General features: G+C 33.5%; 1 protein-coding gene across 3 annotated transcripts in view; it reads left to right on the top strand.

Annotated features, from left to right (window-relative positions):
• Positions 1-16,048, top strand: part of ROCK1 (Rho associated coiled-coil containing protein kinase 1) — a 163,735-nt gene that overhangs the window by 30,782 nt on the left and 116,905 nt on the right. For all 3 annotated transcript variants that reach the window (XM_047826941.1, XM_047826940.1, XM_047826939.1), the window contains exon 2: positions 8,698-8,779. In XM_047826941.1, the coding sequence (XP_047682897.1) occupies positions 8,698-8,779 (82 nt within the window). The remainder of the gene's footprint in view (positions 1-8,697; positions 8,780-16,048) is intronic.

Genomic DNA, 16,048 nt, shown 5'->3' with positions numbered 1-16,048 from the left:
TTGTCTTAGGGAGTATGATGTATGTAGTAATGTCTCACTAGTTAACAGATTTTAATCACATTTACTATCAGAAGTTGTTAAAATTTCCTAAGGAAATTCTATTTTCATTTTCATATCACTGCTTAATTTTGCAAAATTCCCTCTCTTTTTATATAGTGAAGAGGGCAAAATATACCCATATATTTTCTTTAAGTGGTATATTTTCTGTTACCAAAACATCGTTTCCATCAAACAAATGGAAAGATACACCTCATGGATTGGAAGAATTAGTATTGTTAAAATGTTCACCCTACCAAAAGCAATCTGCAGATTTCAGTTCAGTCTCTCTCAAAATACCAAGAGCAGTTTTTTTTTTTTTTGTTTTTGTTTTTGCAGAACTAGAACAAATAATCCAAAAATTGGTATGGAACCACAAAAGACCTCAAATAGCCAAAGCAATCTTAAGGAAGAAGAACAAAGCTGGAGGTATTATAATACCAGATTGCAAGATACATACGGCAAAATTATTGTAATCCACTGTAGTACTGTGGCACAAAAATAGAAAGATCAGTGGAACAGATAGAAAGCCTAGAAATAAGGCCATGCCTGTGTGGTCAACTAATCAACAACTAAGGAAGCAAGAATATACAATGGGGAAAAGACAGTCTTTTCAATAAATGGTGCTGGGAAAACTGGACTGTTTTCTTACACTATCAAAAATATACTCAAAATGGATTAAAGACTAAAACGTGAGACTTGAAACCATAAAACTTCTAAAAGACAATGTAGCCAGTAATGTCTTACACATTGGTCTTAGCATATTTATGGATGTCTCCTCAGGCAAGGGAAATAAAAGTAAAAATAAACTATTGGGGCTACAACAAAATAAAAAAGGAAAAGAAACCATCAACAAAACAAAAGGCAAGCTAGTGAATGGAAGACGATATTTGTAAATGATATATCCAATAATGGGTTAATATCCAAAATATATAAAGAACATAAAAAAATCTGATTTAAAAAGGGGCAGAGGATGTAAATAGGTATTTTTCCAAAGAAGACATGCAGATGGCCAGCAGTCGCTAATCGGAAGTGTAATCAAAACCACAATGAAATACCACCTCACACTGGTCAGAATAGCCAGTATCAAATAAACAAGAAAAAATAAGTGTTGACAAGGATGTGGAGAAAAGAGAACCCTTGTGCACCGTTGGTGGGAATGTAAATTGGTACAGCCACTGTGGAAAGCAGTATGGAAATTCCTCAAAAAATTAAAAATACATATACCATATGATCCAGCAATTCTACTGTTGGGTATTTACTAAAGAAAAGGAAAACACTAATTTTTTAAAAATTTTTTCTTTTATTTTTGAGAGAGACAGAGCACGAGCATGAGCAGGGGAGGGGCAGAGAGAGAGGCAGACACAGAATCTGAAGCAGGCTCCAGGCTCTGAGCTGTTAGCACAGAGCCCGACACGGGGCTCAAACCCACGAACCACCTGATCATGACCTGAGCTGAAGTCAGACTCTCAACTGACTGAGCCACCAGGTGCCCCTGAAAACACTAATTTGAAAAGATAAATGTACTCCTATGTTCACGGAATCCTTTTTTGTAGTAGCCATGATATGGTAGCATCTCAAGTTTCCATTGGTAGGTAAATGGATAAAGAAGATGTCTCACACACACACACACACACACACACACACACACACACACACACACACACTGGTGTATTACTCAGCCATTAAAAAGAATGAGATCTTGCCATTTGTGACAACATGGATGGACTTAGAGGGTACTATGCTAAGCAAAATAAGTCAAAGACAAACACTGTAATTTCACTCATGTGGAATCTGAAAAAAATGAAAAAACAGACTCAAATACAGAGAACAAGCTAGTGGATTAAGAGGTACAGATATCTAGTTATAAAGCAAGTCAGAGAGATAAAAATTACAGCATAGGGAATTAAGAAAAAAGTTTCACATCAATTTTTTTTTTTTGAGAGAGACTGTGAGCAGGGGAGGGTAAGAGAGAGAGGGAGAGAGAGTGAAGGAGAGAGAATCCCAAGCAGGCTCTGTCCTGTCAGCACAGAGCCCAACATGAGGCTAGAACCCACAAACCATGAGATCATGACCTAAGCAGAAACCAAGAGTCTGATGCTCAACCGACTGAGCCACCCAGACTCCAATCAATCTTTTAATACCAAGGGTTAGCCTGTTTTAGAAGTAGTTTGGTTTTCAGAGAACCTGGTTTTACTGCCAGCGTTTTAATGTGTTTTTGGTAGTTTCTAAAAAAATGTCTAGGTCTAGAATGGTAACCAGTTAGATTTTAAACTTTTACTTAAAAGTGAATGTTTTTTATATATAGTATATCTTCTTTCCTACTGCCATTATATTCTCATTTTTTAAAAATATTTATTTATTTTGAGAAAGAGAGAGCAAGCATGTGAACCGGGGAGGGGCAGAGAGAGGGGAGAGAGGGAATCCCAAGCAGGTTCCTCACTCATTGTGGAGCCTGATGCAGGGCTCAGTGTCAGGCACCATGAGATCCATGACCTGAGCCAAAAATCAAGAATTGGAGGTTTAACCGACTGAGCCACCCAGGGCCCCCTATATTCTCATATCTTAAATATATTATTACTGATGGATTTAATCTTAAATGATATTATGCATAGGATTCTTATTTTTTGTAGAGAACAAAAATTTGTAAAAATGTTTAGTTGAATAATTTTCTCCTGCTTTTGCTTAAGTTTTGTTATACGATCTTTTGCTCATAATAACAGTGCATCTTAGGAAATGTGAAATGTTCATTCTTTGGGTATTCTTTTAAAATGTTATATTTGTAATTAATTATACTTGCCTTTATGTGTTTATGTGAAAGTACTTCCCCAATGTGACTAGCTTCTTTGAAAATATACTGCTGTATCATTGTTAAGCTATGAGTAGCAAAGAATTTAATTATTGTAATTCTTTGACATTGGTTCCTCTTTTATGTATCCTCTCTTCTTCAGATCTTAAATTGATGATTAAACTATATATGATGGGCATGTTGTGAAAGCAGAGGGTAGCTTTTCTTCATGCCTAAATAATAAAGTGAAGGAGCAGTAGGACTACATGTTTTGGCTGTTATGTCTTGTAAATTGTTTTTGTACTTGGGGGAATGTTAATTTCTGTTACAGTCTTGAGTTCTGATACTAGAATATGGACTGTAGGAAGTGGGGAAGTCTTACTTGTTATTTACAGAACTTTAGAGTGTTGAATAAAAGTCAGAATTCCTTGCCCCGATTTATGGTTGGAGATAGACATTCATTCCTTGTGTAATTTATCTATTGCTTTAAAGTGGAAGCCTGCATACCTCTCCTCCACCACAGTGTCTTGATTCCCCTTAGCCTCTGTTTTGTATATGCTTTAGATTATGCTAGAATACCTTCTTATTCATTTTATTTTTCTGATAAAAGGCATATAAATTTTGCTTATGGACAATCCTGAAAAGCCATATACCATCTCAAATTACTATAAAATTAAAAGTGTAGGGTTTAGGTCCAAACACCTACTCACCATATAATTAGTGGAGACAGCTGATTTTCCATAAACAAAAGTATGATCAAATTCTGTGGCCAAGCAAAAGTGAGATACCCAATGTTAAAAAAAAAAAAAAAAAAAGGCAGGATTACGATGTTGGAGAAGGGTTTATAGCACAGTGACCTAAGATTTACTCTTAGGGTTTTATGACCACATGACTAAAATGTCTGTTTTTCTCTTTATGTCACTTCTAGCAGTAGTGAGACTAGTATGTAGACCTTTCAAATGTCAGGGAAATAAAGCAAAGAGAGGGAAGTAGGACTCTTAACGGACACTTTACATACTTATTTAATTCTCACAAATCCATTATGAGTTGTAGGTAGTTACTATTCTCATTTTACAGAGGAGAAAACAGGCTCAGAAAGTTTATGTGACTTGTCCTCCCAATGGTAGCATGCAAATATACTGGTTTTTTTTCTTCAAAATGCTTTTGATTTATTTGAATTCTTTTGACCCATCTGGAATTCATTTTATTATGAAGCATGACTCAAAAATCCTTCATCTGTATAGTTCTGTTCAGTTATACAAACATTTACCAAAGAGTGACACTTTTGTCAGCCCCATCTTTTCCCCTGTCCTGACTATTAAATGGGCAGTTCTCTTGCCCTTTCAGTGCAAGAAGTCCTATAGCTCATGCATTGGTTAATTGTATTTCAGTGCAGTGACATTTATTGAGCCCCTGCTATTAAGTATTTCAGCGAGGATGCTTTAAGTTATAAGAAATAGAAAATCCGATGCACGCTGAGCCAGACAGTTCATTCTCAGGTATGTGTAGACTGGCTCCAGAGTAGGTTAATTCAGTGATTCAACAAACATCATCAGGGACCCAGGTTCCTTCCATTCTTTGGCTCTATCATTATCATTGTGTTTGGCTTTGTCCTCTGCCAACTTCCCTTGAGGCTGCAAGATGGCTGCTGTTATTTGAGGTGTCACGTACAGACATGATATTTTCTCATGAAAGGAAGATATTTCTTTTTAAAAAATTTTTTTAATGTTTATTTTTGAGAGACAGTGGGACAGAGCACAAATGGGGGAGGAGGGGCAGAGAGAGAGGGAGACACAGAATCCAAAACAGGTTCCAGGCTCTGAGCTGTCAGCACATTCGAGCAGGGCTCAAACTTACGACCTGAGCTTAAGTTGGACACTTCACAGACTGAGCCACCCAGGCACCCCTAGATATTTCTTACATGTATCACTTTCAAGAGAGAAGAAATTTCCCCCAGAATCCTTCTGAAGACTTTCCCTCATGTTTCATGTGCCAGCTTATTACCATCTTCCTGTATTTAAAGTGAACATTGGCAAGAGTAATGGGCCACCATTTTGGTTTAGATTACACTAATCAGAACCATCCTCCTGATGCTGAGGAAGATCTCCCTACTTCTGGGAGCTCATAGTTTTGTGGAGGAAGTTGGGTGGCTTGAACAAAATTGAAGTTAAATTAGGAAGGTAGAAGGGGGAAATAATTGTTGAGGTAGGAGAACCAATAGTCTTACTATCTACTGTGTTATCAGTAAAATGTGATGCTCAGTTCTGGGGCTTAGCTTACTCAAAGCACTTGAAATCTAGCTTGAAGATTGAAGTAAAAAATAAGACAAGGGGAACTGTCAGTTTTTATAGGTAGTTTAGTGAAGGTCATGTAGAAGAAAGAGTAGTAGAGAAAACAAGTTTGAATCCTAGCCAGACACCTTTCTAGTTATAATTAGAAGAATGATTTGTGGTTTTCTGTTAATTTTTTAACAATACAGCTTGAGTTTAAATATACATATTCTCAATTCCTAATTTCTTTTTTTTTTTTTAATTTTTTTTCAATGTTTATTTTTGGGACAGAGAGAGACAGAGCATGAACGGGGGAGGGGTAGAGAGAGAGGGAGACACAGAATCGGAAACAGGCTCCAGGCTCCGAGCCATCAGCCCAGAGCCTGACGCGGGGCTCGAACTCATGGACCGCGTGATCGTGACCTGGCTGAAGTCGGACGCTTAACCGACTGCGCCACCCAGGCGCCCCCCTTTTTTTTTTTTTTTAATTTTTATTTTCAATGTTTGTTTATTTTTGGGACAGAGAGAGACAGAGCATGAACGGGGGAGGGGTAGAGCTAATTTCATTTTTGAGATATTCAGGATTTTTTCAATCATTTTTATCATGGTCATGTTATATTTATAACTAGTAAACTAGGAGTTAACATTTTGATTCTGATACAGGTTGCTAGCTAGTATTGGACAAGTCAGTATTTCTGATTGCTATTTGTCCTGGCTATAAGATGAAGTGGTTCAACAAGGCAATTTTTGAGATTTTTTTGTGCCTAACATTTAGTAAAAAAACCAAAAAAACCCCTCAAAAACAACAACAACAACAACAACAAAAAACTTATATGGAGTAAGATTGGAAGTAGTTGCTTTAATATATTTACCAAAGAGAGCATATGAGTAAAATTTAATGTACATTTCCCACATTTTTTAATGTCTCATGTGGTAGTAAAAAACAATTTAAGCTATTATAATTTAGTTCTGAATCTTTTAAAATTGGCAAGTATCTTTGGAAGTAGATGTTTACTATAAACTATTAAAATAATAGTTATTATAAAATATGTTGAGATTATTGCTTTATATGTACAGGCATTTTCCAGACAACTTTAAGGTACTAAAATATTGCCTAAAATTTTTATTGTGTAGTCAGGAGTACTTGGACTACTCTATAGATTAATTTTGGGGAGTAACCTGATGCACTGACATTTAGTATCTAATCTGAGAAAAGTATTTCTTGAATAATGTCATACCTTTGCTGTTGAGCATAAAAATCACTGGCTTAAATGTACATTTTATGCCTACTTGTTCAGGTCATTCTGCAAGGTGCTGTGGGAGAAAACAAGATATTAACTGTGGTTTCTGCCTTAACTTAAAAGTCTTTTTTTTGAATTCATGTTTGTCTTTTCCTAGAAAATAGTGAATTCACATACTTATTGGTTTGGCTTTTCAGTTTAGATTAGACCAAGCATCAGCTGGTCTTTCTAAAAATCATGTTTCCATATAAACATGTTTTTTTTTTTCTGTAAAAAGAATTACCAGAAATATTCAAATTGGTTAGAAGAGTCTAGGATATGTATTTTTTTTTTGACACCCATAGTTTTCTTTTCTTTTCTTTTCTTTTTTTTTTTAATTTAAACCCAATTAGTTAACATATAGTGTAATAATGGTTTCAGGAGTAAAATTAGTGATTCATCACTTACATATAACACCCAGTGCTCATCCCAACAAGTACCCTTCTTAATGCTCATACTCATTTAGCCCATCCCCCCACTCACCTCCCCTCCAGCAACACTCAATTTGTTATGTGTATTTAAGAGTTTCTTATGGTTTGCTCGGGTTTTTTTTTTTTTTCCAATCTTCTTTTTCCTTCCCTTCCCCTGTGTTCATCTGTTTTGTTTCTTAAATACCACATATGAATGAAATCATATTTGTCTTTCTCTGATGCCGCTTATCATAATACTTTGTAGCTCTATCCATGTTTTTGCAAATGGCAAGATTTCATTCTTTTTGATCACCGAGTAATATTCCATTACACACACACACACACACACACACACACATCTTTTTAATTCATCAGTCAATGGACATTTGGGCTCTTTCCATAATTTGTCTATTGTTGATGGCACTGCTATAAACAGTTTATTTGAAGATACAGGGCATATGCCCTCTCAAATCAGCATTTTTGTATTCTTGGGACAAATACATAGTAGTGCAATTGCTGGGTCATAGGGTAGGTCTGTTTTTAATTTTTTGAGGAACCTGTTCTCCAGAGTGGCTGCATCGGTTTGCATTCCCACCAGCAGTGCAAAAGTGTTCCCCTTTCACCACATTCTCACCAACATCTGTTGTTTCCTGAGTTGTTAATTTTAGCCATTCTGAGAGGTGTGAGGTGGTATCTCATTGTCATTTTGATTTGTATTTCCCTGATGCTGAGTGATGTTGAGCATCTTTTTATGTGTCTGTTAGCCATTAGGAGGAAATGTATCTTGAAGATAGATGAATTTGCATTAGTGGAGGAGCTTTTTCTTCAGATCTGCACAAACCTGTATATTTTGAAAAGCCAGTATCAAATGGATTGGTCTTTTTAAGCAATCAACAGCATTGGTATTATTACCTGTTTTTTCCATGTTCAGTTTCCAACTTATGCAATGATATATTTTAAAGTATGTGTAAATTTGACTCTGCTTTCTGGTTTCTTAAGGAAATATTTTAAGTACTTGTGTTCTAAAATAGCTGAGTGATCACACCTGTGGCTTAACACAAAGTATAAAGTCTGCATATCCTCTGGCTTTAATTTTTCCTTCAACCTTTTATGAACATGACTGTACAGGGTCTGCAGAAGGTGTGTCTTCCCTTGTTGCTTTTGTTTTTATTCTTGGGCTCCGCTAAATTTCCCCAGCTAAATAAAATGAAGATTACTTGGGATTATCTGAATATTCCTCCTGCTCCTGCCACAAGATGGATATAACCCGAATAGATGTGTTCCCACTTGAGCATTGATTGGTACACCTTCACACTGCTCTGCACTTGCTGAGATAATATTTAAAAATCCACCTAAAAGTAAAAGCCTTTGTCCTTTACTAATGGTTGTCCTATAAAGTGCTTCACAGAAAGAGAACTCTTATGAAAATGCAATATATTTTTATAATTAAAAATTTATCTAAATGCAGAATTTATTTTATACCAAACAGTCACTGTTTAGTTACTATCTTGTCAAATATTTATAGTCACAAATGTACACCATTTGTTTTTGATGAGTATCTCAAATAAAGATAAATGTAGGAAGGGGGAGTGAAAGTGCAATTTCATGGGAAATGGAATTTCAATTTCAAAGGGAAAGGGCATGAGTTGAAGTTTTATGTAGTGAGTTTATAGTGATTTTGCTGCTTCTCAGACTGGGAGAGTTAGAAGGTAAAAAATCTGTATGTGAAATAAATAAAAACAATTTTTTTCTTCTTCCCAGCACCCATGTAATCTTGTAAAAGGTGTTGAATGCAAGATGTATGAGAGAGGACAAACAAAATGTTTGTGTTGTGTGTTATTCTTTACTCATAAAAAAGGAAAGTGTTCATAGTATGATCCCAAAACTAACTGTTTGTTTGTTTATTTGTTTAGGATGGATTGGATGCTTTGGTATATGATTTGGATTTTCCTGCCTTAAGAAAAAACAAAAATATTGACAACTTTTTAAGCAGATGTAAGTAATTTTTTGTGGAGGTTAATGACAGACTCTATATAATGAAATATTAGATAATTCAGGCCAATATTTTTTTTTCTTCTGTGTACTCTTTGGTTATTTCATCAGTAATTCCTACATAAAATAATAGGAAATAAGAAAGAAACTTTATTAGTTTATTAATATGAATGCCTAACAGGAGAATATTTTATAATATTTTATAAAATATTTTGCAGAAAAGAGAACGAAAAGTAAATGGCTAAAATAAGTAAGTTAAAATAATCATATACATACATGCATATTGAATATCAATAGTGTTATATTTATTCTTTATTTTTCTTTTGTAAATTATTAGCTGTTTCAATACCTGCAGGTAAGAACAGATTGCATATGAAAAGCTCTCCTACCAATGAGATAATGAGAATTTTCTCCATGGAAGGTGGCTTATATATTAGGTTTTACAGATTTTTTTTTTCTAAAAACTTTTTTGGATTTTGATATTAGATTTAATCAATTAAAACTTGATTAAAGAATTTATTAAGATAGTTTTAAACTTTAATCTTAAAAAATGACAATAAGATTTGGATATATAATATTCCCACTCCATTTCTTTATTTCTTTTCTGTACATAGTGATACATTTGGGGTAGGCTGGTTTTAAAATATGTTAAAATTCAATTTTATTTATATATGTTTTGTTAGAAAATTTTATTTTTCTAAGTAGTAAAATCTTTTTACTTCGTTCTATTTCTATATCGTTTTTACACTTTGAAATCTTGCCTCAGAATTTTAATTTTTTTAAATCAGTTAATCAATTTAATTTTTTTAAGTTTCTTTTTTATAAAAATATTCAGTCTGATTTAATTTTGCAATTGGTGCCAGAGTCTGAATTGGGAACTTTTTAAGTATAAGTTTTCTTAATTTCTTACATCTTACTGAAGTTACAGGACCATTTTATTACTGTTACATTTGCTTATCAACCTAATGTACTCAAAAATAGAGCAAAAAAACTAAAAAAGTGGAGAATCTTGACCATTTCTTATTTGATGGGAGGCATAGAATAAATGCTTATTAGTACAAGGGGGTGGTGCTGTATGATTTTGTAAAATAGGCTAGCAAAGATTGGAACGCATGCTTTCTTAAGCTATTACTCATTTTACTATACAATATTATTACTTTCATAATATTAAATATGCCTTTATATTACATATTTTTATAAATAGAAATATCATAAGCCACAGTAGAAATAAGTAAAATAAAGTGAAAGTATAAAGCCTAAAGTAAATTTTTAACTGATAAACTTAAATAGTTTTTAAATTGGAGAAAAGTACAGAGTAACATAACAAAATTTTAGCAAATAGGATCTAGCATTATGTAAAAATTGTGATAAAGAAGGGTGTATACCAGGATTACACTGTAAAATTTAAGGTTCAAAAATCAATTAGTGTAATTTACCATAGTAATGTATTAAAAAAGAAAATCCATAATATCATTCAGGAAATGCAGAAAATGCATTTGATAAAATTAGGTATCCATTCATGATTTAAAAATATCTCTCTGAAAACTAAGGAAACTTCCTTACCCTGATAAAAAGAATCCACAAAAAAACCTACAGTTAGATTGTATTTAGTTGTGTCTGACCAAATGCTTTCCTCGTAAGATCATGAAGAGGCAAGTCTGTCTGCTCTTTACCACTTTCATTCAACATTGTCCTGGAAGTTCTAGACAGTACAGTAAGGTAAAATAAAAAAAAAATCATATAGATTAAAAAGGAAGAAGTAAAAATTCAGACAACATGCTTTTGTATACATAAAAATCTCAAGATTCTACCAAAAAACCTACAAGAACTAATTAAGTTCAACAAAGCTGCAAATTAGAAGATTAATATGCAAAAAGCAATTCTATTTCTTTATATTAGCAATAACCGATTTGAAATTGACATAACAAATATAGCATTGTTTATAATAGAAGCAAAAACATGGCTAATTTAAGGATAAATTTGACAAAATATGTATCAGACTTGTATACTGAAAACTACATATTACTGAGAAATTACAGAAGACCAAAAAAAAAAAAAAAAAAGAATGTATATTCAGTGTTCATGGATTGGACATTTCAATAATAATATGTTAAGAGTCCTCATATTAACTGATAAATTGAATCCTTTATTCTCAGAACCTGAGAAGCCTTTTTTTTCTCTAAAGTGACCAGCAATTCTAAAATTCATATGAAAATGTGAAGGATCTGGAATAGCCAAAGCAATTTTGGAAAGTAAGAGCCAGGTTGGAGAACTAATACTACAAGATTTCAAGATCAAGACAGTATATATTAATGAAAGAATAAATACATAAAATAAATAGAACAAAATAGAGACTTCAGAAATACATAACCATCGATTTATTTTCGACAAGGTAATTCAAATGCAAGCCTTACTTCACACCATATATAAAAATTAACTCAAAATTTTTCATAGACCTAGATTTAAAAGCTAAAATAGCACTTCTGGAAGAAAACACAGAAAATATTTGTGACTGGTTAGGCAATAATTTTTTAGATGGGACACAAATAGCACAGACTACTTTTAAAAGAAGATAGATGAGACTTCATCAAAATTCAAACTTTTTCTCTTCAGAAGACATTGCTAGGAAAATGAAAATAAGAGCCATAGACTAGGAGAAAATAGTTGCAAAACCTGTGAAAAGGGAAAGAATGGTCTTTCAACAAATGGTGCTCAGACAACTGGTTATATATAGTTAAAAGAATGAAGTTGGACTGTTAACTCACACCATATACAAAAGTCATTCAGAATGTAAGAACCAAACTATGAAACTCTCTATAAAGGAAAACATTGGCATAAATCTTCATGGTCTTGGATTAGTCAGTTTCTTAGATATAATACCTAAAGTTTAAGCAACTAAAGAAACAATAAAAAGACAACCCAATTTAAAAATAGGCAAGTCAATTGAATAGACATTTCTCCAGAGAAGACATACAGTTGGCCAGTATGCAACATTGTTTAGTCATTGGGCAGTTCCAAATTACGGCCACAGTGAGATACCATAACACATCTATAAGAATAACTAAAATTTTAAAGCTGACAATATCAAGAATATATGAAAATGTGGAGCAATTGAACTCTGGCATGTTTCTGGGTGGTTTGTAAAATGGTAAGGTGCTCTGGAAAACAGTTGGCATTTTTCTTATAAAATTATACATGCATTTACCTTATGACACAGGAATCCCACTTCTGGGTATTTATCCAAGAGAAATGAAACCAAATGTACACACAGAGACCTCTATGAGAATGTTTAAGGTGGCTTTATTCAAAATTGCTGTAAACTGGAAGCTGCTCAAATGCCCATCAGTTGGTAAATGGGTAAACAAATTGTGGTATATCCATATAATGGAATACTCAGTAGTAAACAGGAGTAAATTAAAGTGAATTAAATTAAGTAAATTCTGATATGTGCAACAACGTCAGTAAATCTCAAGAACATTGTAGTAAGTGGAAAAGGCCAGGCACAAAAGGGTACACTGTATCATTCTGTCTGTATGACATAACATCCCCCTTTAATTCAAGTTGTATTTCACACAGAGTAATAGATCTTCAGGGGATGATCATATTTTATATTATGCAATTATATGGATATTTATAGCTTTTGTTACTGAGTACATCAAAATTTTTTACTAAAGGTGAATGTTTAAATTGGTTTTTGTTGACAGTTATCATATATAGTGATCTAAAAATATACCTGGAATATGGGATAAAATCATTCTCTTCAGTAATTCAGCTAAAGTCTTACTAGAGTGTAACAACTTTAAAGTATAGCAGTTTGAAATATTTTAAACTTCAGGCCTAATTATATTACAAGCTGTTAATTTTCATCCCTTTGCATTGAAGAATGTTTACAGACTAAAAGGGGAAACAATCTGACCATTTAACTGAATAATTAGTTAAATATAAAGATTTGCTTTTCTGGACTCTGGTGTATGATACCTGAATGAAAAGGACTACAAAGAAAATGTTTATCATCCTCACATAACTAATAAATATTTTAAGGTGAATTTTAAGTCAGGGTTAGAGATCCAAATAAAATGGTGGGAGTTAGTCATATTTTAGAAGAAACATGTTTAGGGGAATGCATTGGGAAGAGGAGAAAGAGAAAATTTGGGAACAGTGATTATGACTATATATTTGTAAACCATTATGAATGCCACTGAGACTTGGGGTATAAGATTGTTAATTATGTTAGTAGAAAAGCAAACTTATTAAACAAATCTAACAGTCTAAAAAAAGATAATAGAGGAGGGAAGAGCAGTGTGTGAGAAATTCCATGAACCTGAGAGTAAAAATATGATAGAGAGCATTTGTTTGGATAAAAACAAACAAAAAAACCCTAGAAATGATACTTAATGGTAACATACTATAGCTTTTCTATTCAGTTCATTTTAGACCAGTGTTTCTAGTCTAAAGTGGCACTGTTGACATTTTGGGTCAGATAACACTGTTGGCAGGAGGGGCTGTCCTTTGCATTGTATGATGTTTACCAGTCAGTATCCCTGGCCTCTACCTTCTAGATGCCAATTGCATGCTCTTTTCCTTCCCTCAGTTGTGACTGCAAATTGCTTAAGTCAAATCTCACTCCCAGCCTTTCATACAGTTTGCTATATAACCTTTCAAGTTACATTTAAAAAAAAAAAAAAAATTAATGTTTATTTTTTGAGAGAGAAAGAGGCAGAGAACAAGCAGGGGATGGGCAGAGAGAGAGGGAGACACAGAATCTGAAGCAGGCTCCAGGCTCTGAGCTGTCAGCACAGAGCCTGCACCGGGCTCAAACTCACAAACTGTGAGATCATGACCTGAGCCAAAGTTGGAGGCTTAACCGACTGAGACACCCAGGCACCCCCAAGTTACATTCTTATCTGTGCTGCTACTCCTTGTTTCCTTACACCTCCACCATACAGCTTACATTTACTTTTTAGAAGATACTTTGATATCATCTCCACAGTACTTTTCAGTGTTGCCCTCCTCCTTCTAAAATTCCTTCTAACCCCATCCAACTTAAGAGTCATCCTTTAAATTTCAAATTAGGCTTCACTTTAGTTTCCTAGCCCCTTGTGCTAGGTCAGATATACTGCTGCTAGGCATGTGCTTTCATGGCATCTTGTGCACTTATCACAGTTAGGTTATATTTATTTTTGTGATTATTTGATTAGTATCCATTCCTCTTCTCCTTCCCTCATCAGTAGATTGAAAGTGTCATGAAACCTGGGGCATTTGTATTTGTACAGCAATACCTGACTGAATGTTAGTTACTCATTAAATATTTGTTAATGTATTAGAGCTTAAATGCTGGCTTGTTAGAGATGATCTAGAAAGTATCCTTTTGTTAGTAGAGTTTGGATATGATCATTGTCTTTTTAAATTGTTTTTTATTACCACATATTTCAAATGAATTGATGATAATACAATACATATCTACATGTCCATGATCATGAATAAGTTAGTAGTTAATTCTTTGCCCTATTTGCTTTTGATCTTTTGTTCAAAATAAGATGTTAAGTTACACCCTCAGCTTTGGGCCTCATGTCTTCCTCTTCCAGATGTGAACACTAGCCTAGAATTGATATATGTATTTAGTCCTTGTTAAACTTTCTCAGAATAGTGATTTCTAAAAAGAAAGCCACCCACATAAAATCATCAAATCAAAAACAAGCATACAGAAAGATCAACAAACAAGCCACATATGACAAGAACAAAATAATTTTGGTTGAGATGTAGAAAATAAATTTCTTTCAGAAGTTTCTGTTATTTTAAGGTGTAAATCATTGTATGTATCATTATATTAAATCATTATATCAAAGGATAATTTACATTTATCATTGTAAAAGGGTTGTATCTTAAGTTTTTATTTTTCCAAGTAATTATATTTCGTAACCAATCATACAATATTTTAATGTTTCATAAAATGGAGTTTAACTTCTGTTTTCTCTTTTCCTTCCAAAAATGAGATTAAACATCAAATTAGGTATTTGTTTATATGCAAACAAGCATAAATGATCATTAGAAAGTTTGTTCCTCCTTCCCCTGTCTTGAAGTTTTAATATGTCTTTACTCTGGCATGTTTTAAAACATAAAATGCTTTTTTTCCATGCTTTTAAGATTTGTAAAATCATGAAACCTTTCTGCTTCTTAAATGATTATTATGGTAACCGAATGTTACTGTTACCTTTAAATTAGCTCTTCATTGCCTGGTGATCAAAATCAGTAAGCAGGGGGCGCCTGGGTGGCGCAGTCGGTTAAGCGTCCGACTTCAGCCAGGTCACGATCTCGCGGTCCGTGAGTTCGAGCCCCGCGTCGGGCTCTGGGCTGATGGCTCAGAGCCTGGAGCCTGTTTCCGATTCTGTGTCTCCCTCTCTCTCTGCCCCTCCCCCGTTCATGCTCTGTCTCTCTCTGTCCCAAAAATAAATAAACGTTGAAAAAAAAAAATTAAAAAAAAAAATCAGTAAGCAGTTATCTTGTTTTAAAAAACATGAAGGAGAAATAAATTATTTTCAGTTCAGCATATTATGCTGATATTGTCAGTGAATCCATTGTTCATCTAAAGAAGTAGAAACAACTTGACTCTGTTTGCCTTAGCTGCTTGTAGAATTACACAAAAGGTACATATTGCTCAATAGAAAAAGGAAAACTTTTTCTCTTATATATTTCTCTTATAATAATAATTAAAAGAAAGCATCACACATTTTTATGACTTGTAGAAAACCCCTTATTTTAATGTTGGTGGTTAGTTTCTCCTAAGAGTATCTCATTATATTTGTAAAATCATGTACTATAATATTGAAGATGAGTATTACATTATCTATAGTAAAATTAAAGACCATTTTATCTACTTTGAATACAAAGTTTGATGTAGTTAGAGATGTATACTTTTTGGGGAATTCTAAGGAGCAACAATGATAAAAACAATTTATGTACTACCTATATATGCTATTCTACATTTAAGAAGGATAAATGTGAGAAGAAGAAGATATAAATACATAATATTGATCATGTGTTGTGATTAGCATACAATTCCATTTTCAGGTTCTTCTGATAAAAATGTAAAACTACCATTTTGTAGTGGCATTTAAAAACTCCACTGTTAAGTATGAAGGTATAAAAATGAGCATGCATTAATGTGGGACATATTTCAGCCAGAAGGCATTGAAATGTACTAAGATTTTGACAAATTTGATTGTGTGTGTGTGTGTGTGTCTGTGTGTGTGTCTGTGTATTAGGTCTATAAAT

Source organism: Prionailurus viverrinus, chromosome D3, assembly GCF_022837055.1.
Source record: "Prionailurus viverrinus isolate Anna chromosome D3, UM_Priviv_1.0, whole genome shotgun sequence".
Lineage (NCBI taxonomy): Eukaryota > Metazoa > Chordata > Mammalia > Carnivora > Felidae > Prionailurus > Prionailurus viverrinus.
The sequence above is the reverse complement of the archived record's forward strand: the minus strand, read 5'-3'. Positions and strand labels throughout refer to the sequence as shown.